The sequence below is a fragment of the Antedon bifida genome, chromosome 9, assembly GCF_963402885.1.
Source record: "Antedon bifida chromosome 9, ecAntBifi1.1, whole genome shotgun sequence".
In the NCBI taxonomy this organism is placed as follows: Eukaryota; Metazoa; Echinodermata; class Crinoidea; order Comatulida; family Antedonidae; genus Antedon; species Antedon bifida.
This window is the reverse complement of record NC_136234.1, coordinates 9,009,088-9,032,102: the sequence shown is the minus strand read 5'-3', so window position 1 is coordinate 9,032,102 and position 23,015 is coordinate 9,009,088. Positions and strand designations below refer to the sequence as shown.

Genomic DNA, 23,015 nt, shown 5'->3' with positions numbered 1-23,015 from the left:
TGATTCTAGAAACTTAAAAATGAGTACTAATAGATAAGTTCAACGTTCAAGTGATCATCTTACTTAAAAATATATAAATAAAAATAATTATAACTTAAACTAATAACTAACTACTGAACTAATTTACTTGAATTTAAAATCCTAAGAATAAGTAACAAAAAAAAAAATAACATCTAACGACAGAATTCATTTTTTAAAAACATGCACAGGTGTTTTCAGTTGTAAATTTGTTTAATTATGAACAGAGAAAAATAAATTTATTTATATCACCGCGATAACCACTTCTGTATTTATTTTATTTTATTGTCGCGGTGATATAAATAAATTTTTTTTTTTGTTACTTATTCTTAGGATTTTAAATTCAAGTAAATTAGTTCAGTAGTTAGTTATTAGTTTAAGTTATAATTATTTTTATTTACATATTTTTAAGTAAGATGATCACTTGAACGTTGAACTTATCTATTAGTACTCATTTTTAAGTTTCTAGAATCACGGACCAAAAAAAGTTACCAGAATGACAATTACGATTGGTTAAAACAGTTCCCGTAATTACAATGCAATCTTTTGGAAAAACGGAATGATGATTTAAATTCAATGACATTGGGGAAGCTACTTAATGAAACAAAAGGAACACAGCGCTTTTCACTGTATATAACTCTCGATTATTTTGTAATATTTACCTCATTCTACAACGCTACAGAGCTCGACAAGACAGACCAAAAACCAACAACTAGTTACTTATGGGTTCTGTGATTGAAATCATTGATCTTACTATGGACTCTGATGTCGAAGAAGAAGTTATATATATAAGCAGTGATTCAGAATTTGAAGACGAAGACATACTAGCTATGACTGGTGCCTATTTTACAGCAGAGGAGGAGGAAGAGATGAGGGAAGAGATGGCCGGGGATATGACGTGTTTACTGGCGATTCAACCCCCACCTCCAATGAACGTTGATTTAAATAATATATCTAATACTGAAGAAGACGAACATTATAGATCGAGAATAATTTCTGAAGAGGAGAGAATTGTATATGACGACACGTCATCGGTAGGTGACTACCACCTATTTCTGGCAAGAAAAGCCGATGTAGAAGATGAGGTAGAAGATGAGGTGTTTACAGAAGAGTACCTGAACCCTGTGCTGGAGGTGGAGATTAAGAAAGAAACTACCGAACTTGAGTACAATGAAATAATGAGAACAATTGAGAAGGTTTTCATAGAAGAATTTATATTCATTCTGAATGACATGGTTGAACGTTATAACTTTCACGGCTCAAGATATGAACAACTGCTAACATTTTTTCGACCAATTCTGGCATTGAAACTTGTGGACAATAGCGCTACCCATTTTGAATGGGCGCTAAACTACTTTCATTTACGTTGTATCAATGTTGATGCGTTCGATAAAGCCATAAAGTTGATTACAAATGATTCAGAACTTTTTAATAAGATTCTTAACCAATTGTAATTTGTACAAATTTAAATATTATCTTAACACTTTTTTTTTTAATTAATGTTATATATTTTTATAATTCTTATTTCTTTTCGGTAAAGTTTATTATTATTATGGTTGTAAAATATATTGAAATAGAATGTGTGTTAAAATAAAGGTTGTGTTTTTTCTTTTAAAAGCAACAACGAAAATGAAATTTGATCTTTGCGTGTTATTTAAGTATTTGATTTATTTATTAAGTTTTCATTTGGGTGATTGAGGGTAATGAGTATGGATGAGTACTTAAGAAAAGTATATTACGATCCTAAACACCCCGGTAGTATTGGTGGTGTAAAATTTAATTATGTTATACGGTAATTACTCTATTCAAACTGTGTCATCCTTTGTAAATGTCATTAGCTTCTGTCGAAACAATGGGTTTCTTTTCTTTGATCATGTGGATTTCCAATTTCAATCCATTTCTATATGTCTAATCTGCAATCATTAATTTCCGTTCGCTCTTTTTTTGTTTATAAAATCTCTCACTATACTAAGGATTAAAAATTACAATCGGCTCCGTATATTCACATTTTTGACCAAATTAAATGTTAATGTTGTAACTTTCTAAACACAAATAAACCACATAAATGATAAAAATACATTTCCTGACAAAATTAGTTTCTATGTTACAACTTCTTTTTAAAAAACAAAAATAAATGTTTTAAGTTGTAACTTTCTTGACCATTACATCCATTATCAATTGTTTGTCGAGCGTTATGGTTGATTTAGAGGAAGTGGTTTTAGCATACATTGAATATAAATTGACGGGGTTAGTTGTTTTGGATTCACCCCATCCTCCAGAGTACTATTCGTGCTTGTAAAGAGTTGGAAAACAATTTTAATGTGTTAGAATTGTGTAAAGATATTTCTTCGGAAGCGCTGTATTATGTATTAGAACAAATGATGAGCGATAGAAAAATAAATGTCGGCAGACTTGTGACAGGACTCGTTGTATGTACATGTGTTGCGACACAATGTGACACTGAATATCGGCTCCGTATATTCACATTTTTGACCAAATTAAATGTTAATGTTGTAACTTTCTAAACACAAATAAATCACATAAATGATAAAAATACATTTCCTGACAAAATTAGTTTCTATGTTACAACTTCTTTTTAAAAAACAAAAATAAATGTTTTAAGTTGTAACTTTCTTGACCCTTACATCCATTATCAATTGTTTGTCGAGCGTTATGGTTGATTTAGAGGAAGTGGTTTTAGCATACATTGAATATAAATTGACGGGGTTAGTTGTTTTGGATTCACCCATCCTCCAGAGTACTATTCGTGCTTGTAAAGAGTTGGAAAACAATTTTAATGTGTTAGAATTGTGTAAAGATATTTCTTCGGAAGCGCTGTATTATGTATTAGAACAAATGATGAGCGATAGAAAAATAAATGTCGGCAGACTTGTGACAGGACTCGTTGTATGTACATGTGTTGCGACACAATGTGACACTGAATTGCAGTTAGAAAATGTAAAACGTGTCTCCTGTGGATTTTTCAAGGAAAAGTTTTCGTTATTTGAACTTTGTAATGACGATGAATCGGTTAGTATGTTTCGTTTTTTGTTCGTGCGTAGTTTAACTAATATTCTTAAATTATTCATTTTATTTATAATGCGCGTGTTTCGTTTACTAATTTTTTTTTTTTTTTTTTTATTTTCGTTCAGAATTTGTTTCTGTGTAGGAAGGGAGATGTTTTTTTCAGAGTAGTAGCATTCTTAGTGACTGGTATGGTGTTAACGCTTGTTTTTCGTTGAATTTCTTCAGATGTTTCCTCTAGTCATCAAAACAAATTATCATGAACACAATATTGTATTGATCTCTCTAATTAATTTTAGATGTGTTATCATTTATCTAAAATGTATATTTCTCAATAATAACCATTTACTTTATAAATTTGGTAAAAATACATTTATAATATGCCTTCTTATTGAAAGTGTCGTTACATACCGTGCGTCTCAAATTTGTCTTCTTTTGTGTGCGTTTTTTTAGCAGTACGTATTGTTTCTTTCTTAAAAGATTTAAAATTGAAAACACGTAGAAAATGAAATTCATTTTGAAATAAAGAAATTGTATTTAAATTTAATAAGTCTATGCTTTATACATTTTGTATGTTTATTTTTTGTAATATCACTTATTATATATAAAATATAACTACTGTTAAAAATACTACTGTTTCAAATAAAAAAAAAAAAGTAAACAGAATATTTTTTAATCACATTCATTTGTGTTTTTGCAATTACATTTAACAAATTCAAAAACTTTTTTTTTTGGTATAAATAAATTAGAAAAACATCATACAGGAGTTAAATAACACGCAAAGATCAAATTTCATTTTTATTGTTGCTGTTAAAAAACAAAATTTATTTCAATACACATTCTATTGCACTACACTTTACAAAACATAATAATAATACTTCAACAGAACAGAAAACAAATTAAATTAAGTCAAGAAATAAATTTACCATGAATTAAAATAGGAAAACTACTTTTACAAATTTACACTGACATAAATTAAGTCAAAACATAATTAACTTATTTCATTAAACAAATCTATTGCAATACACATCACAAACATAATAATAATAATAATTCAACAGAAAAAGAAGAATTAAATTAGTTGTTGTTATTTTTTCCCGGGCCGATTCCTTGTACCATGCTACTAATTATTTCAAAATTTTTTACAATAAATAAAAAAAGGAAGATACAAGAAATGAATTGTTAAAAATAGTTTTTTGACAGCCGCCAATAATAATGTATGCTAGGTAACCATTACATTTTGATAAAACACAAATACATGTAACTATTACATTTAGAACAATTGTTCATGAATTGTTGCTAATAAGATTTGCGTTCTAAAGTAATCCTGACCTTTTCTCATCTTTTAATATCTCTAAATGTCAGATTTATTCTTGGTAGTTTGATGGATGGTTTTTTAGGCAGCGAATGGTACCAATACTCGTTAGTTGGATAATTCATCAATAGTAAGCTACCGTGTTTAAGATCAACATTTACTGGTTCAATACTTCTTTTGTGTCTCATTCCACGTGTAGCACCATGGCGAAATCTAAACAATCGTGTTTGACCTAATGAAATGGACGCAATTGAACTAAATTTGTTGATATCTTTCTCATCGTCTTTATGTTCACCAATAGAATCATTACCGTCTGCATATCTAGTAAAGAAACATAAATTAAAATAAAAAAATTGTACTGTAATATAAGCTAGAAAATAAATATCCTTTTTGCACTTAACTTTTTAGTATAAAAACAATAAACCATACAACATAATTAAACACAGTTTTGTGCAGATAAAAAAAAGTGAGAGATTCTAATAGTTGACGAAAAGACTGATTACTGATATTGTTCAATTATACAATCTTGAGAGTAAAATTGAGAATAAATCAAATGTACAAAATGTATAAACAATGTAACCATAAGGAAGCTTTGCATTATTTAATTATAACAAATATAAACATATATAGATATATAATAAATATGTACCTGTTAACCAATACAAAATTGAAGTAGAACCCTGTGACTTCTTTCAAATAATCTCGAAGATCTTTCAGGAACGGTGGCCATGGCAAGGCTGGCACTATATTGCCTGAATATGTGTATGTTAAACCCGTATCACCATAAGAAACCTGTCAGAGTTGAAACATACTATTAAAAATGTTTCTCTTATGTATATACAATTATAATCAGTTGGATTCTGGTTAACTGTTAATATTCTGTTGCATAAAACGAAAACAGTGCTGTAGGCTTGGTTAACTGTTATTCTGTTGCATAAAACGAAAACAGTGCGGTAGGCCGGTAATTAAAATGTAAAAATGCATCTTTTTAAACGTAATAGTATGTAGCCTACATTAACGTCATGAAACCATGAAGAAAAAATAAAGAGAAACTAACCTGTTTTCTAGGTATATTAAACCATCTACCAAACACTTTCACCTTTGCAAGATCACCTGTAAAATATTCAATCTCTTCCTCACATTGTTTATACAAAGTATCAGCTGAGCTTTTATCAAGAAGTTGAATGTAATCACAATCTAAATTTTCTCTCGATATTTTGTGCACTGGAAACTTAAAATATGGGGAAATCATCTGCTGCTTATCTGATTTGATTAGCTTCCGAGTGAAATCTATTTCATTACTTTTACGTGCCTCTGTTGGTTCCTTTGTGTAGTCATCCTTTACCTTTTCAGAAGGTACGTTGCATTCTGTGGATTTTCTTTTGGAATGAGTGAAACCAACTGTTGGTTTATAGGCATTCATTCTGTTAGAGATCTACTGAAATGTCTATTTTGACTACAACATTATACACAGAATATTGTATATAAAATAATTTATGCATGATGTCAGTAGCGTCTCTCTTTTACCCCCTTTTTGTTTTACTATTTATTAATTTATGCATGACATCAGAAGCGTCCTTTTTATTTCTTTTGTTTTTTTTCCTTTTATGATTTAAATTAAAGTTAAAATTGAATAGAAGTTACAGAAAACTTTAGTATGTCAAACACCCCGTGTCACTTTCAATTTCTCCCCTTTGTTATCAAATCCGGAAGATGGTTAATTACCTGTCGGTATAGTTCAATCAAGACATACTTATTATTTAACTTCATTCATTCTTATCTTTTTGTTTTAGTCATTGTTATAATATCCGGATCAAATAACTTATTTTGTTACGTTGATTTAAAAATTCTGACCAACATATGATTGTATAACTTTGTCCAAACGACTGTATTATCCTAAAATGAAGCTCTGTCTACATATCAGATTAGTTTGACAAAAAGGTGTGAAATTCCTTTCCTGTCTGAAGTCCCATTTCTTCTACTCGGTCCCCTTTACCCTATTGTTTCAAGAATCCCTGGATCTACACCATGTGCCTATCTGCTGGAAATCGTCAACAATTATCCCTGTCTCTAAAAGAGCCCGCCCTAATCAATATTGAATTACTTTCGTCCGGTAGCACTTACCCCTATTGTTATGAAGTGCTTTGAAAAGATTATTAGTAAACATCTTATTGCCCCGTTATCTCCGCTTCTTGACCCTTTGCAATTTGCTTTCCAACCACACAAGTGTGTAGATGATGCTGTTCTTACACTTGTCCATTTGATTCAGAGTCATGTTGATAATTTGAAATGTTATGTTAGAACAACTTTTGTAGATTTTTCCTCTGCATTTAATACATTGCAACCTAGCAGGAAACTTAGTGATATGAACGTAAATCCTTATCTTAGGCCTATAACATGGATTAGTAGCTTTTTAAATAATAGAGTACAACGTGTGTCAGTATCGGGGACTCTTTCGGATAAACAGATAACTAATGTCGGATAACCCTGTAAATAATCTCAACTATGAACTGAACCTAACCCTCTAAATAATGTCAAGTATTAACTGAACCTAACCCTCTAAATAATCTCAACTATGAACTGAACCTTACCGTCTAAAATAATAATCTCAACTATGAACTGAACCTAACCCTCTCAATAATCTCAACTATGAACTGAACCTATCCTAACCCTCTAAATAATCTCAGCTATCAACTGAACCTAACCCTCTAAATAACCTCAACTATGAACTGAACCTAACCCTCTCAATAATCTCAACTATGAACTGAACCTAACCCTCTAAATAATCTCAACTATGAACTGAACCTAACCCTCTAAATAATCTCAACTATGAACTAAACCTAACACTCTAAATAATCTCAACTATGAACTGAACCTAACGCTCTAAATAATCTCAACTATGAACTAAACCTAACCCTCTAAATAATCTCAACTATGAACTAAACCTAACCCTCTAAATAATCTCAACTATGAACTGAACCTAACCCTCTAAATAATCTCAACTATGAACTGAACCTAACCCTCTCAATAATCTCAACTATGAACTGAACCTAACGCTCTAAATAATCTCAACTATGAACTAAACCTAACCCTCTAAATAATCTCAACTATCAACTGAACCTAACCTAACCCTCTAAATAATCTCAGCTATGAACTGAACCTAACCCTCTAAATAATCTCAACTATGAACTAAACCTAACCCTTTAAATAATCTCAACTATGAACTGAACCTAACCCTCTAAATAATCTCAAGTATTAAACTGAACCTAACCCTCTAAATAATCTCAATTAAGAATTGAACCTAACCCTCTAAATATTCTCAACTATCAACTTAACTTAACCCTCTAAATAATCTCAACTATGATCTGAACCTAACCGTCTAAAATAATAATCTCAACTATGAACTGAACCTAACCCTCTCGATAATATCAACTATGAACTGAACCTAACCCTCTAAATAATCTCAACTATGAACTGAACCTAACCCTCTAAATAATCTCAACTATGATCTGAACCTAACCGTCTAAAATAATAATCTCAACTATGAACTGAACCTAACCCTCTCGATAATCTCAACTATCAACTGAACCTAAACCTTTAAATAATCTCAACTATGAACTGAACCTAACCCTCTAAATAATCTCAAGTATTAAACTGAACCTAACCCTCTAAATAATCTCAATTAAGAATTGAACCTAACCCTCTAAATATTCTCAACTATCAACTTAACTTAACCCTCTAAATAATCTCAACTATGATCTGAACCTAACCGTCTAAAATAATAATCTCAACTATGAACTGAACCTAACCCTCTCGATAATATCAAGTATCAACTGAACCTAACCCTCTAAATAATCTCAACTATCAACTGAACCTAAACCTCTAAATAATCTCAACTATGAACTGAACCTAACCCTCTAAATAATCTCAACTATCAACTGAACCTAAACCTCTAAATAATCTCAACTATGAACTGAACCTAACCCTCCAAATAATCTCAACTATCAACTGAACCTAAACCTCTAAATAATCACAACTATCAACTGAACCTAACCCTCTAAATTATCTCAACTATGAACTGAACCTAACCCTCTAATTAATCTCAACTATCAACTGAACCTAACCCTCTAAATTATCTCAGCTATGAACTGAACCTAACCCTCTTAGGCCTATAACTTGGATTAGTAGCTTTTTAAGTAATAGAGTACAACGTGTGTCAGTATCGGGGACTCTTTCGGATAAACAGATAACTAATGTCGGATATCCCTGTAAATAATCTCAGCTATGAACTGAACCTAACCCTCTAAATAATGTCAAGTATTAACTGAACCTAACCCTCTAAATAATCTCAACTATGAACTGAACCTCACCCTCTAAATAATCTCAACTATGAACTGAACCTAACCCTCTAAATAATCTCAACTATCAACTGAACCTAACCTAACCCTCTAAATAATCCAGCTATGAACTGAACCTAACCCTCTAAATAATCTCAACTATGAACTAAACCTAACCCTTTAAATAATCTCAACTATGAACTGAACCTAACCCTCTAAATAATCTCAACTATGAACTGAACCTATCCCTCTAAATAATCTCAACTATCAACTGAACCTAACCCTCTAAATTATCTCAACTATGAACTGAACCTAACCCTCTAATTAATCTCAACTATCAACTGAACCTAACCCTCTAAATAATCACAACTATCAACTGAACCTAACCCTCTAAATTATCTCAACTATGAACTGAACCTAACCCTCTAATTAATCTCAACTATCAACTGAACCTAACCCTCTAAATAATCACAACTATCAACTGAACCTAACCCTCTAAATAATCTCAACTATCAACTAAACCAAACCCTCTAAATAATCTCAGCTATGAACTGAACCTAACCTTCTAATTAATCTCAACTATCAACTGAACCTAACCCTCTAAATAATCTCAACTATGAACTGAACCTATCCCTCTAAATAATCTCAACTATCAGCTGAACCTAACCCTCTCAATAATCACAACTATCAACTGAACCTAACCCTCTAAATAATCTCAACTATCAACTAAACCAAACCCTCTAAATAACCTCAGCTATGAACTGAACCTAACCCTCTTAGGCCTATAACTTGGATTAGTAGCTTTTTAAGTAATAGAGTACAACGTGTGTCAGTATCGGGGACTCTTTCGGATAAACAGATAACTAATGTCGGATAACCCTGTAAATAATCTCAGCTATGAACTGAACCTAACCGTCTAAATAATGTCAAGTATTAACTGAACCTAACCCTCTAAATAATCTCAACTATGAACTGAACCTCACCCTCTAAATAATCTCAACTATGAACTGAACCTAACCCTCTAAATAATCTCAACTATCAACTGAACCTAACCTAACCCTTTAAATAATCTCAGCTATGAACTGAACCTAACCCTCTAAATAATCTCAACTATGAACTAAACCTAACCCTTTAAATAATCTCAACTATGAACTGAACGTAACCCTCTAAATAATCTCAACTATGAACTGAACCTATCCCTCTAAATAATCTCAACTATCAACTGAACCTAACCCTCTAAATAATCTGTTGCTATGCTGCCAGTAGGCAAGATGATACATTTGTTATCAGTACATTTCTTCCTGTATTATCAGTTGGTTTACAAATACCACCTGTACTTAGGCTATACCAATTTGTATGAGTCATATAGATAGTAGAATTGTGAATACATGTTTCTTTGAGTCAGCTTTACAATACATATACTACTGTACAAAGGTACTGGATTATATAACAAATTGGTGACGAGGATGGGATTACCAATTCGGTAACGGGACGTTTTGCCGAACGCCATTTCGCCGACAGACCACTGACCGACAGACTATTCGCCGACCGGACATTTCGCCGACAAGACATTTCGCCGACGGGACATTTCACCGACAAGACATTTCGCCGACAAGACATTTCGCCGACAGAAAATTTCGCCGAAAACCATTTAGCCGACAGACAATTAGCCGACAGACATTTGACCGACAAGACACTTTGACAATAGGAAACCGCCGAAATGTTGTATGTACGAGTTTTGAATTGAATGTAAAACGTTTGCATTACGGTCTCGTAACGTGAAAGAACACGTTTCACTTTAGTAAAATTGTCAATTTGAAACCGCCAGTTCAGTGAAACACATTATATTAGTTATAGTAGAATATATTAACAAATAATAATCCATTTATGATGAATGTTTATCTTGAAAATAATAGTCGACCTCTTGGTTTTTAACCTACATTTGCTATTCTAAATCATTGAAGAGTAAAAACCTTGATAAATAATGAGAAACTAGGACTGAGGGACTAAAGAAACGTCACCTAAAATGTCTCTAAAAAGCGAGCGGACATTTCAGGTTAGATTCTTCCTATCAGGTAATGGTTACTTTCTGAGCGTTCTGTAAAATTATAATGAATGAAATAACTAATTCAATCGAAACCAAATTTTTATTTTTCTTGCTACACACATTGCTTTAAATTAATAATTTGTTTAAATTATTTACACAAAGTTAATTGATAATTATTAGTATAAGGCCTAATTATAATCATTTCTGACGCAATAATACTGTAATTATTTCACCATGCAAATATATTTGCGTTGTCGGACTAATTAAATGAACAAACTAACTACGTTTATTCGAATAAATACGCTGTAATTTTCATACCTTACTTGTGAGTCGCAGATCAACGAATTCTCAACAAAAAAAAAAAGAAAAACATAGGCCTATTTGTTTCATAGACGTAAGATAATAATTCGTAATGTCAATTCGGCAATATGTCCTATGTCGACGAAATAGTTGTCGGCGAAATGTCTTGTCGGCCAGTTGTCTGTCGGCTAATTGTCTGTCGGCGAAATAGTTGTCGGCGAAATGTCCTGTCGACAAAATTTGCTGTCGGCGAAATGTCCTGTCGACCAAATATCCTGTCGACTAAATGTCTGTCGGCTAAATGACTGTCGACGAAATAGCATTCGGCAAAATGTCCTAGTACCTTAAATTCAAAGTGATACAATGGCTGGAATTTCACCACCAGTACCGTTTCTACCTACTCCAGACAAATCAACGTTAAAGTTTGAATTTTTTACAAATTATACACTTGCGTCTGGAAGTGACCGATGGAATGCTGAAAGAAGAAAAGCACTGCTATATTATGCTATTATTTGCTTAAGCATAGTGAATGCTATTGACTGCTTAAGAATTGCTATAGTATGCTTACAAGTGCTTCTTGCCAATAGCGAAAATAGCACATGTAGCTGAATCGTAAGCTAGCAAGTGTACATGCTATTATCTGCTTATTTCATGCTATTTAAGCATTTCAAATATAGCTAATAATTTGCTATATTATGCTATTATTTGCTTAAGCATAGTGAATGCTATTGACTGCTTAAGAATTGCTATAGTATGCTTACAAGTGCTTCTTGCTAATAGCTGATGAAATGCTTAAAGCGAAAATAGCACATGTAGCTGAATCACATGAGCTAAATCAAGTGTACATGCTATCGTCTGCTTATTTGATAATTTATTAATGCTATTTAAGCATTTCAAATATAGCTAATCATTTGCTATATTATGCAATTATTTGCTTTAACCAATCCCGCGCCTGAGTGGCTAGAGCCAGGGTGGGTGGGGAGTGTAGTTAGCTAGTAGGCTGGGTTAACCGGTGTACATCTGTACGATGCCACGCGGTAACGATGAAGGAGGATATGGATGGATGGCCTGAGCCAGGTAGTGTACTAAACTACTCTAGACTATTTTAGGGCGCTAGTGAGGAGTGTTGACAAAGTGCCAGGCAGCGAGGCAAGCCAAATATTTGTGCGAGGCATCATTTTATCATTTCCAAATGTGCGAGGCATGCGGGGCATATAGTTTACAATTTCAAAAAGGTGCGAGGCATATCTTAACGTGCTATTATGCTATATTATAGGCATAATAATCAATTATTTATATTTGTATAATAGACCTAGCGTATCTAAATAGATTCGTGTATACACTCAACATGTTTAACGATTGTTTTTTTCATTCAAGTCATATCGTGTCAAATTTTACTTTTACAAAAGTGCCCAAACTGTTCAAAAGTTGTGCATCCGTAATTCGGTATGCGCATGCATATTTTAAAAATCTGAACGACAGTCTTCAACTTTCGATAAACAATAATTGTTATAGCGACACTTATCATCAAATGTTTGTTGGCATTTGGAGCGTGTTCACTTTACAATTAATTTAACATGTCTCTCGAAAATAGCAGAGGGAAAATAATATTTTGTCACACCCCCGCGCCTCGATCCGGTAGACCAGAGAGATGGAAAATCCCTCTTACTATTTAGCAAGTAGCGGCGGAGGGGGAACAGACGATCGGGACCACGGACGATCGGGCCCAGAAAACGTGGTCCCGATCGTCTTCAGCGTTGGGCCCGATCGTCATACCAGTTGGGCCCGGTCGTCCAGTGTTTTCAGAACCACGTTGGCCCGATCGTCTTACCAGTTGGTCCCGATCGTCTTAGCGTTGGGCCCGATAGTCGTTTGTGTGATATAAAATAATGTGCCACATTTCATCATTTTTAATTCCTAGTGCTAGAGTGTCAACGTGCTTTTCTTGAGTAATTAATAATAATAGTCTGTTCTTATATAGCGCATATAAGCAAGCTCTCAATGCGCTTTACATCAAAAATAAAAGCAGGAAATGATTAAGAATTAAGATTTTAATTAAAAAGGTTAATTAGATTTTTTTCTAATTTTATCATAATTTTCCCCTAATTAACACTACTGGTTTTGAGAATTTCTTACCAATAAAATAATTGTGATTGATTTTGATTGTTATTATTGTGTTGTTTGTATTCGCGTATTTATTTTTTTTAATTTTCCGAGAATGTTTTGGGAACGATCGTCTTGTTTGTTGGGCCCGATCGTCTGGGCCCGATCGTCTCTCACCCTTGATGGGCCCGATCGTCTCACGATTTGGGCCCGATCGTCTTGAAGTGGGCCCGACCGTCTGGGCCCGAGCGTCCGTGGTCCCGATCGTCTGATAACCGCGCGGCGGAGTGATTCTGCCCTGAGAGGATTTGGCCTTGTGGCGATTCTCCTCCCATATAGCACGTGGTTTCAGCAGCAACGCACAGATTTCTCTCTGAGCGGCGTGCCAAAGACATTTTTGACATTCCATTCTCTAGGAAATCAACACGTGTACCTCTCTCGCAAATAAAACAGCGATGGCCAGGACAAGTTCAATAACTGGCGGTGAATAACAGGTAACTGATATGCCGATCAAATAACATGCCGCAAAGAAAAAAAATTGCTTGAGAATTCTAAAGCGCGTGTGAAAAAGACTTACGTCCGACAATCGTAATACTAGGCCTAAAATTAAACTTTAGCTAATATGCTTATAGCCCTAAACTGGAGGCCTATGCAGAAAATAATTTAATCATTTTTTATATAATAATAATTGGTGTAATATTTTAATAATGATACACTATTCCTGTTTTAGTAGCAGGTTAGGTAAATTACGATTTTTATTTATTGTTGTCCATGTACGTACTAATAAACCTGGCGCTAGTTTCCTTCGCTTGTATTTTTACTCCAAATTTGATAACTAGCTTTATCGTGTGAATACCACACCTTAGAAGTATACCTCATGAGTACTTTAATGAAAGAATTACATAAAAAGTAACAAATAAATCCTTAAATTAATGATTTTTCCTCGCACACTTTTCGCGAATTTCACGCATGTTCAATATTTTTGTTTCTATAATAATAGAGGACTAAAACTCAGTGGAATCCGTCAATTTCTCATGCATTTATTGGTGAAAAACACGTTTTATTTCAATATATTTGTTAATCTGTCAATAAAAATACTGTAATAATGTTACAATTACCACTGATACTGTGCTGTTTTCAAAGAAAAATAATCGATCCTAAATCAACATCACTAAAGCCTAGACCTAGGACAGGGTGTGTAGAATGCGACGACCTCGAATTGAACGACCCCAACGACCCGGGCGACCTCGAATTGGACGACCTAGAATTGGACGACCCATAACACGAAACCGACGACCCCTATAGCCTAGCCTAGTCTAGGCCTAAGTTTGGTATAACATCCCGAAGCCGAACATAGCCAAAGATCTTTAAACCATACCTTATATAATACTCGCAAGCAAGCAATTGATTGAAAAAATACAGAAATATCGCCATTTGATACTGAATGTGTCGACACGAACAAACGAACAGATATGGAACGCCAAGAGTGCATCATTAAAACTGCATTCGACATATTAAAATAAATTAAAAAGAAATAAATATTATACATTACATGGTTAAACCATGGACGTATAATTACATCTCGTCTTCTTATAACGAACCCTATAGGCCTACCAAGCAGCGTGTTGCGTGGGGAGGGGCATAAGAAAGCTTTACATTTCACACATGCATTGTATACGGTCAAACCCGCTGCTGAAAAAGGGGCCGTTTTGACCTGGTATTTCGTGTGCTAATCGAGTTGAATGCAGTTTTAATGATGCACTCTTGGCGTTCCATATCTGTTCGTTTGTTCGTGTCGACACATTCAGTATCAAATGGCGATATTTCTGTATTTTTTCAATCAATTGCTTGCTTGCGAGTATTATATAAGGTATGGTTTAAAGATCTTTGGCTATGTTCGGCTTCCCGATGTTATACCACACTTAGGCCTAGGCTAGGCTATTATAGGGGTCGTCGGTTTCGTGTTATGGGTCGTCCAATTCTAGGTCGTCCAATTCGAGGTCGCCCGGGTCGTTGGGGTCGTCCAACTCGAGGTCGTCGCTTTCTACACACCCACCTAGGACATCCTACTAAGGATATTATGATGAATTGTTCTATTTTATTCTTTAAAAGGTTAACGAAACCGTGTACAGTATCAACAGTAACATTTTTCCTTACTGACTGACAAAATCTTCACAAAATAATGCGTTAAATATATAGATTCCACAGAGTTTTTAGCCCTCTAATTAATTTTGCTCTTTTGGCGTTTCATAGAAACCAAAATATTGAACATTGAGTGTGCGAAATTCGCGAACAGTATGCGAGAAAAACGTCTGTAAAACCATTAATTTAACGGATTTATTCTTCATTAAAGTAGGCCTACTAATTCTAAGGTGTGATATTCAGGATAAAGCATGGTTAACAAATTTCGAGTTAAGCAAAAGGCCTAGGCTACTTCAATTTCGGTGATTTCCTGCCTCGCAATTTTGAGAAATGATAAAATGATGCCCCGCATAAATTTGTGACTTGCCTCGCGGTTCAGGGACGATTCGGCCCTGAGACGATTCGGCCCACTTTTAGTGGGACGTTTCGGCCCACTTCTGGGCCGAAACATCCCACTTTGTGGGCCGAAACGTCTCACTTTAACCAAATTCATATTCATTTTTTGGGGTGTTTAACAATCCGTATTTTATTAATATTGACAATGTACAATATATATAATAAATTACTAAAAAAACGTAATTTAATATTCAATTTATTACTTCGAAAACCTTGTTTATTTTGTGATCATTTTCGACAATTTTTTTAAAAATGTTTGCTTTATTGCATCTTTATCCCTAGTAGTACTACCCCATAGTCTCTCTGAAAATAAAGTTTGGGGAAAAAAGCTTATTTTATGCTTATAAAATGCATCAAAGCCGATAAATGTAAGTGTGCCAAATCGTCTCAGGGCCGAATCGTCTCAGAGCCGAATCGTCCCGTTACCTGCCTCGCACTTTGTTACTACCCGCTAGTGAGTAGGCCTAAGTAGTAAAAGTAGCATAAAAGTCCTCTAGGCCCAGCTTCTATCTAAGCCAAATGGGTCAAATAAACAACTATATTTAATCTTCTTTGTTATCAGGAACAATATTGGAATTATTTTATTTTCTGTACCACCGATCGCACCATTATCATCACTCTGAAAACATTTTGTAAAATCATGAGCGCGCGAGCAGAGAAAAAAACATTTCTTTTAGTAGAGCAGTTAATGACATGAGCTGTGCATTTTATTACCAAAGCATGAAACTTGGCACAAACTTTCTTTGATGTATATAGATTCAAAATATCGAGGGGTACCAAGTGTCCAACGTCCGGTATGGCGGCCATCTTGATTTCAAAATGGCCACCATAAAATCAAAAAATGTTCATATCTTGGCAACTATACACATTAGAGACTTAATTCTGGTCTCAAATTGTTCACAAACTATATATTTATATTTGCTCTAATGAAAATTTTCGTCCAAAAATGACCGGAAATGACGTTTCTTACAGTTTGACCTTTGACCTCGTATTTGTATATCTCTGTAACTACTGGTCATTTTCAATCGATTTTGGTGTCATTTTGTTTAGAATAAATACATTTATATTTGTAGTAATGGAACATTTTCACATAAAATGACCGAAAATACAATTTATGACCTTTGACATTTATTTATTAATTTGTAATTATGTGAATATACTGTATGTGGTTTTTGTTGGTCTTAAATGCACCTAATTTTGCACTTTTACCTGAGCGTAATTATATTAAATGATTAATGGACTTAAATTGTATATAGTACATAAAATTGGTAAACATTGTGCTTGGTGGTACCATTAGTTCAACGATGTTGGCACCTTCTGATTCGCTAAAAGTTTTAATAGTTTGACAGAGGAAATAACATACATGTATGGAATACCGTAAAACCTCAAAGAGGTGATAGTATGAGCTTCTTTTCGAGATAGACTGTATTTGAATTTCAAATAATTAGTATGATGATCGTGTTTATATCAATATATTATTAATGTTGATGGTATTAAACCCCTTTCTTTGTGTGTGGATGGTCTTACACCCCTTTCTTTGTCTGTAGATGGTCTTCCACCCCTTCTTTGTCTGTGGATGGTCCTACACCCCCTTCTTTGTCTGTCGATGGTCTTACACCCCTTTCTTTGTCTGTAGATGGTCTTCCACCCCTTCTTTGTCTGTGGATGGTCTTACACCCCCTTCTTTGTCTGTCGATGGTCCTACACCCCCTTCTTTGTCTGTTGGTGGTCTTATAATCCCTTCTTTGTGTGTGGATGGTCTTGCACCCCTTCTTTGTCTGTGCGTGGTCTTACATCTCCTTCTTTGTTTGTAGATGGTCCGACACCCCTTCTTTGTCTGTGGATGGTCCTACACCCCCTTCTTTGTCTGTGTATGGTCTTATACCCTCTTCTTTGTCTGTAAGTGGTCCTATACCACTTTCTTTGTCAGTGGATGGTCTTACACCCCCTTCTTTGTCTGTGGATGGTCTTACACACCCTTCTTTGTCTGTGGATGGTCTTATACCCCCTTCTTTGTTTGTGGATGGTCTTACCTCTCCTTCTTTGTCTGTGGATGGTCCTACACCCCCTTCTTTGTCTGTGAATGGTCCTACACCCCTTCTTTGTCTGTGGATGGTCTTATACCTCCTTCTTTGTCTGTAAGTAGTCCTATACACCTTTCTTTGTCAGTGGATGGTCTTACACCCCCTTCTTTTTCTGTGGACGGTCCTACACCCCCTTCTTTGTATGTGGATGGTCCTATACCCCTTTCTTTGTCAGTGGATGGTCTTACAACCCCTTCTTTGTCTGTGGACGGTCCTACACCCCCTTCTTTGTCTGTAGATGGCCTTATACCCCTTTCTTTGTCTGTGGATGGTCTTATACCCCCTTCTTTGTGTGTGGATGGTCTTACATCCCCTTCTTTGTCTGTGGATGGTCTTACACCCCCTTCTTTGTCTGTGGATGGTCTTATATCCCCTTCTTTGTCTGTGGATGGTCTTATACCCCCTTCTTTGTATGTGGATGGTCTTATACCCCCTTCTTTGTATGTGGATGGTCTTACACCCCCTTCTTTGTCTGTGGATGGTCTTACACCCCTTCTTTGTCTGTGGATGTTCTTACACCCCCTTCTTTGTCTGGACCCACTACTTTGATTGATTAAATCAGACATTGTTTCTTGTATGATTAGGAGACCAAGACCTTCAAAGTGAAAGTCCACAGGTGAATGCCTAAAAAGGTCTTGTACAGAACAATATATTGTAGGTCCATGTCACTAATTTGAGGATTACTTGAATAATTATATTGAGATGTCTTTTACGAATTGATTTGATTTTGCTAAAAAAATCAATGACTAGAGAAAATCTAGGAAAATGATTCAGATGAAAGGTTTACAGCAAAGGCCCATTACCATAAAAATGGAGTACATTTTTTTAGATGCAACGAAAATGAACAAGAATTATCTGAAAGTAGGTCTACTGCACAAATGCAGGATAAGTTTGTAGTAAGTACTTTGAAAGACGGTGTTCTCTTCTCTTAACTCATGAAAATGAGAACTTTCCGAACTTGTCTCATATGCAACATCAAAGAGGCCAACGAAAGAATGCTACTTTACATCAAACATTTTTCCAAATGGCATCTAACAATTCAATTCAACATATGGTATAATACATTAAAAAAAAAAGAAAAGATGAAGGAGAGAGGACCAAAGCTTTTATCTAACGATTGACACATCACAGTTAAGCAAACAAGCCGCATAGATGAGCTCAGTGATCTGTCATACTTTATGCCTATCCTATCACATCAAAAGTCAAAAATTCAGAATAATAATTCCTAGTCATTTTTGCGTTAAGTGTCATTTATTTCGGTATCAAAATTAGGTGCATTTATACCAATGTAAACCACATACAGTATGTTCACATAATTATATATGTCAAAGGTTATAAATTGTATTTCAATTTTATGTGAAAATGTTTCATTACTACAAATATAAATGTCTCTATTCTTAACAAAATGACACCAAAATCGATTGAAATTGATCAGTAGTTACTGAGATATACAGATAAGAGGTCAAAGGTCAAACTGGAAGAAACGTCATTTCCGGTCATTTTTGGACGAAACTTTTCATTAGAGCAAATAGAAATATGTGGTTTGTAAACAATTTAACACCAGAATCAAGTCTCTACTGTTTATAGTTGCCAAGATATAAACACTTTTTTTTTTTATGGTGGCCATTTTGAAATCAAGATGGCCGCCATACCGGACGTTGGACACTTGGCACCCCCCGATATTTTGAATCTATATACATCAAAGAAACTTTGTGGAAAGTTTCATGCTTTGGTAATAAAGTGCACAACTTGGCTATTTTTATGGCGTTAACTGCTCTACTATTTTGCATATATGGACATGAGACTCTGTGACGACACGCTTTAACGATATTAGCCTGTTACACAATATTTAAAAACATTTTAAAAACTAAATTTATTTTTATGTGTGTTTGCTGTAAATCATTGTAAAAACTGACACTATTGTTCAATTTTCCTTTTTACTTATGGTGTAAATGAAAAGGTATAATCATAATCTTTTTTTTTAAACCCAGGATTACAAAATTATGGAAATTATGGAAAACACATGTCAATGGAGAGGAGTCTACTTGATGAGTTAAATCAAAATAAAATGCCATCTGTGAGAAATCGAAAAAAACTGATCGAGATAACTGTGGCTGATCTTATAGAAAGAGGTGGGAGAGGACTGTAAGTAGGCCACTAATTATGCAGTTTTTTGGATGTTGGTTATATAAAAATGGATGTAATTTGGTAATTATCAAATCAATGTATTTCTATATAGGTATATATATATATAGGTATTCTACAACAAGTCAGAAGGTATCCTTGCCATCATTTATATTATGAAACTATATTTATAAACGATGAGTAAATAAATGTGAATATATAAAAATAAAATCGATCGTAGAACAATATCCGTCAACGAAAGACACAATTCCAGGGGCAGCAGGCCATGTAACAAAAAAGTAGGCCTACATCCTAAGGGTATATGTTTGCAGAAAAAAAATGTTTAAAAAATAGGTCAAGAGATTATTTAGACAAAAATGATGGTACAGTATTTCTACTAATAAAAAACTGTCCACAACGATGTCAAATTGGGAACAATATTTGGGTATTTTTTTTAAATGTTTACAATTTTTTAAAACTTGTACCTCTTTGTAATCAAGTGATTTTTTTTTTATGCAGGAACATTTCTACAACGAAGGGTCAAGCTTCATTGAGTACAGACTTAAAACCCTTCGGGTTCCAATGGCTGCGGCAAAAAGAAAACCAGAAAAGACCAAGCGGAAGATCACAGCAACTGAAGCAAGTAGTAATGACAAACTACATGATTGTGAACCTACAGCTGAGCTTCAACAAAAGGTGATTTATTTTAAAGCTAGAATAATTTAATAGAAATGATAAAACTTTACACCTTTTTTGCTCAAAGAACAGAGGTTATTTAGTCAACCATTCCATTCAGTTTTTAACTTTACTAAAGTTAATTTAGATTTTCGTATTACATTATAAACAAAACTCTTTCGCAGAGAAGAAAAACTGAAAGATCAACTTTGTATAAATATCTTGAAAGCATTTATCTTATTTCCTTTTTTGTCAAATGCTGAATTGTTCAATTTTGTTTCCTTAAATATAAATATATTTTGTATATACAAATAACTTTAAGTTTGAATGGATTAAGTACCATCCACCTAATCAAGAAAATAATACTCAAATAAAAGCATATTTTAAGGAGACAGCCACCATGAGGTTCACTATGATAACAACTAAAAATCCAACGATTACTGAAGTGCTGGAGATGTTCCCATGAATAAAGGACATGCCCTCATTGGTAAGATGTTTTCAATGACGATTTAAGAGTGATGGCTGTAAATTTTTTATTTACGGTATATACATATTGGTCTTCAGCTTAACTGGTAGCTGAAGACCATGGCAGACACAGTGCAGCACCTACCATGACGACGGGCTGTGTGGACTAGTACACCGGGGAAACCCTCTACTCTTTTTTGAAAGATGTACTATGTTTATATTTTCAAATTCTGCTTGTGTGTGTATACTGGACCTACGGTTTAGTCTTTATCCAAGAAGACTTGTTCTACCACCAGAATAATGGAGCTATAGTGAGCCTCGAACCCATGCCGATGGGTTCGAGGCTATGGCCTGTGATGCCCCTGCCTAACCGCTCGGCAATACACCGTAACTTAACACAATGACATTCACATATTGATCACTTGTCTTTTACCATTGTTTTCCCACAGATAAATCTTGATTTTAATATTTTATTGAGATGCTATTTCAGATGGATTATCATCTAGATGGAAGGTTTTGTCTTTTAGAACCAATATTAAAGTACGCAAAGGATCAAAGCAATGCGGTTGGCATACTTAAACATTTTGAGGATGGTGGAGATCGTAAGTAATACAATTTAACGACTTTTGGGTGTGGAAACATCCAACCAGCACACTTTGCCATGTTATAAACCCACTAGTTTTCTTTAGGGAATTAGGCGTAAATAGTGGCACAACAGCCCACCAACAACATGCAGCCCTAGGCTAGGCTAGATTTGCGTGCACAGTCTAGGCGTAGTACACAGTATTGCATTCTAAAAAGACGATTCTTAAGTACTGATATCTTGTGTGTTGATTTTCAGGTGACCTAAGTGCACTAAATGTTTTAGCCATCTTCAAACGCACATTGTTCAAAGAAAGGCAAAGGGAAATCAAGAGGAGCCAGTAGTAGGACTACCTTATTCAACAACCAAATAGGTTAGGTCTTGTTTAAATGATTCTTATTTCACAATCAGTAACAATGATTGAGTCATCTTTTGTAGAAATTGATACTGTTGACAGTTTTTATACAATTCACACTTACAGTGCATTTGTCAAATTTGTTTAGTTTAATAATATTGTTATAGTTCATACTTTCATATAATGTCCTATTATGTTTGGTCAATTGTATACTGTATAGTTTCATTTTTATTTTCTGTACCTGTTTCATCAATTATTGACATAAAGTACACAAACATAAATGTGCTTTTATTGTTCTCTTATTTTGAATAAAAAATAAGAACAAAGATTTTCCTTCTTGTTTTTACAGATTGGCACCGCAACGTTCGTCAAGAATAATAGTGACAGATTCACCCAACCCTTTTTATTAGCTCTTGGTCCTTCTACAAATCCAGAACAGTATTTTGTTATTTGTGACGCTGGTTCAGCAGTGGTGCAGCTTTCGATTTGATATTTAAGGCATTTTATGCTTTTAATGTTTCCTTTCCTGGCTGCCTTTATTCTTTCTACACATAGTACGAGCGTTCAATGCTATTTTAAATACGAATTGAATATTACAGCCATTTAAAGTAAAGGTCAAATACAATTTTGCGCTAGAGAAAAATTAAATATTTGATTTTATAATTCATCTTTGATCGTTTTATTGTTGTACAATTTTATCAATTGAACCAGCAGATTTAAAGTACATTTTAAGATTTCACCACTGCATTTCAAAGTGAAAATACTATAAAAAAAATGAGCTCTCACTCTTTTTCCACTCTTTCTTTGAGTGAAATGTGTTCACTCTTTTCAAAGAGTGGTTTTCACTCTTTAAACAGTGGTCCTTAATACCACTCCTCAAAAGAGTGAAAATTCACTCAAAAAGAGTGGATTTTCACTCCTTTACATTAAGAGAGTAGGAATAACGATGCAAAGTCCCTTGAAACACAAAAAATGAAGGTCAAAATATTCTAAATTTAAATTGGCCATATCAAAGTAATATTAAAGTTATTCACTTTAAGTCAAAAA

General features: G+C 34.1%; 2 protein-coding genes across 3 annotated transcripts; one reads left to right on the top strand and one right to left on the bottom strand.

Annotated features, from left to right (window-relative positions):
* Positions 1–4,269: 4,269 nt before the first annotated feature.
* Positions 4,270–5,780, bottom strand: LOC144852268 (DNA oxidative demethylase ALKBH2-like). The gene is made up of 3 exons (XM_078710045.1): positions 5,415–5,780; positions 5,007–5,149; positions 4,270–4,678 (listed from the first exon to the last, which is right to left on the bottom strand). The coding sequence occupies exons 1-3, from the start codon at positions 5,778–5,780 to the stop codon at positions 4,381–4,383; spliced, it is 807 nt and encodes a 268-aa protein (XP_078566171.1). The 3' UTR covers positions 4,270–4,380.
* Positions 5,781–15,253: 9,473 nt separating this feature from the next.
* Positions 15,254–23,015, top strand: LOC144852511 (uncharacterized). 2 transcript variants are annotated; one of them, XM_078710357.1, is made up of 6 exons: positions 15,254–15,516; positions 19,758–19,911; positions 20,410–20,586; positions 21,558–21,632; positions 21,872–21,986; positions 22,318–23,015. In XM_078710357.1, exons 2-4 carry the CDS (start codon positions 19,790–19,792, stop codon positions 21,607–21,609), a joined length of 351 nt encoding a protein of 116 aa, XP_078566483.1. In that variant the 5' UTR covers positions 15,254–15,516; positions 19,758–19,789; the 3' UTR covers positions 21,610–21,632; positions 21,872–21,986; positions 22,318–23,015. The 2 variants fall into 2 exon arrangements, with proteins under 2 accessions (XP_078566483.1, XP_078566484.1); XM_078710358.1 differs by having other exon boundaries at positions 15,258–15,516; positions 21,480–21,632.

Excerpts from the sequence above, each read along its gene's own strand:
- LOC144852268 (XM_078710045.1), bottom strand. The coding sequence starts at position 5,780 with ATGAATGCCTATAAACCAACAGTTGGTTTCACTCATTCCAAAAGAAAA. Across the intron at positions 5,150-5,414 it reads TTAATATACCTAGAAAACAG|GTTTCTTATGGTGATACGGG; the intron begins GTTAGTTTCTCT and ends CAACTCTGACAG. Across the intron at positions 4,679-5,006 it reads AATTTTGTATTGGTTAACAG|ATATGCAGACGGTAATGATT; the intron begins GTACATATTTAT and ends TTTCTTTACTAG.
- LOC144852511 (XM_078710357.1), top strand. The coding sequence starts at position 19,790 with ATGTCAATGGAGAGGAGTCTACTTGATGAGTTAAATCAAAATAAAATG. Across the intron at positions 19,912-20,409 it reads GAAAGAGGTGGGAGAGGACT|GAACATTTCTACAACGAAGG; the intron begins GTAAGTAGGCCA and ends TTTTTTATGCAG. Across the intron at positions 20,587-21,557 it reads CAGCTGAGCTTCAACAAAAG|AACCAATATTAAAGTACGCA; the intron begins GTGATTTATTTT and ends TTTGTCTTTTAG.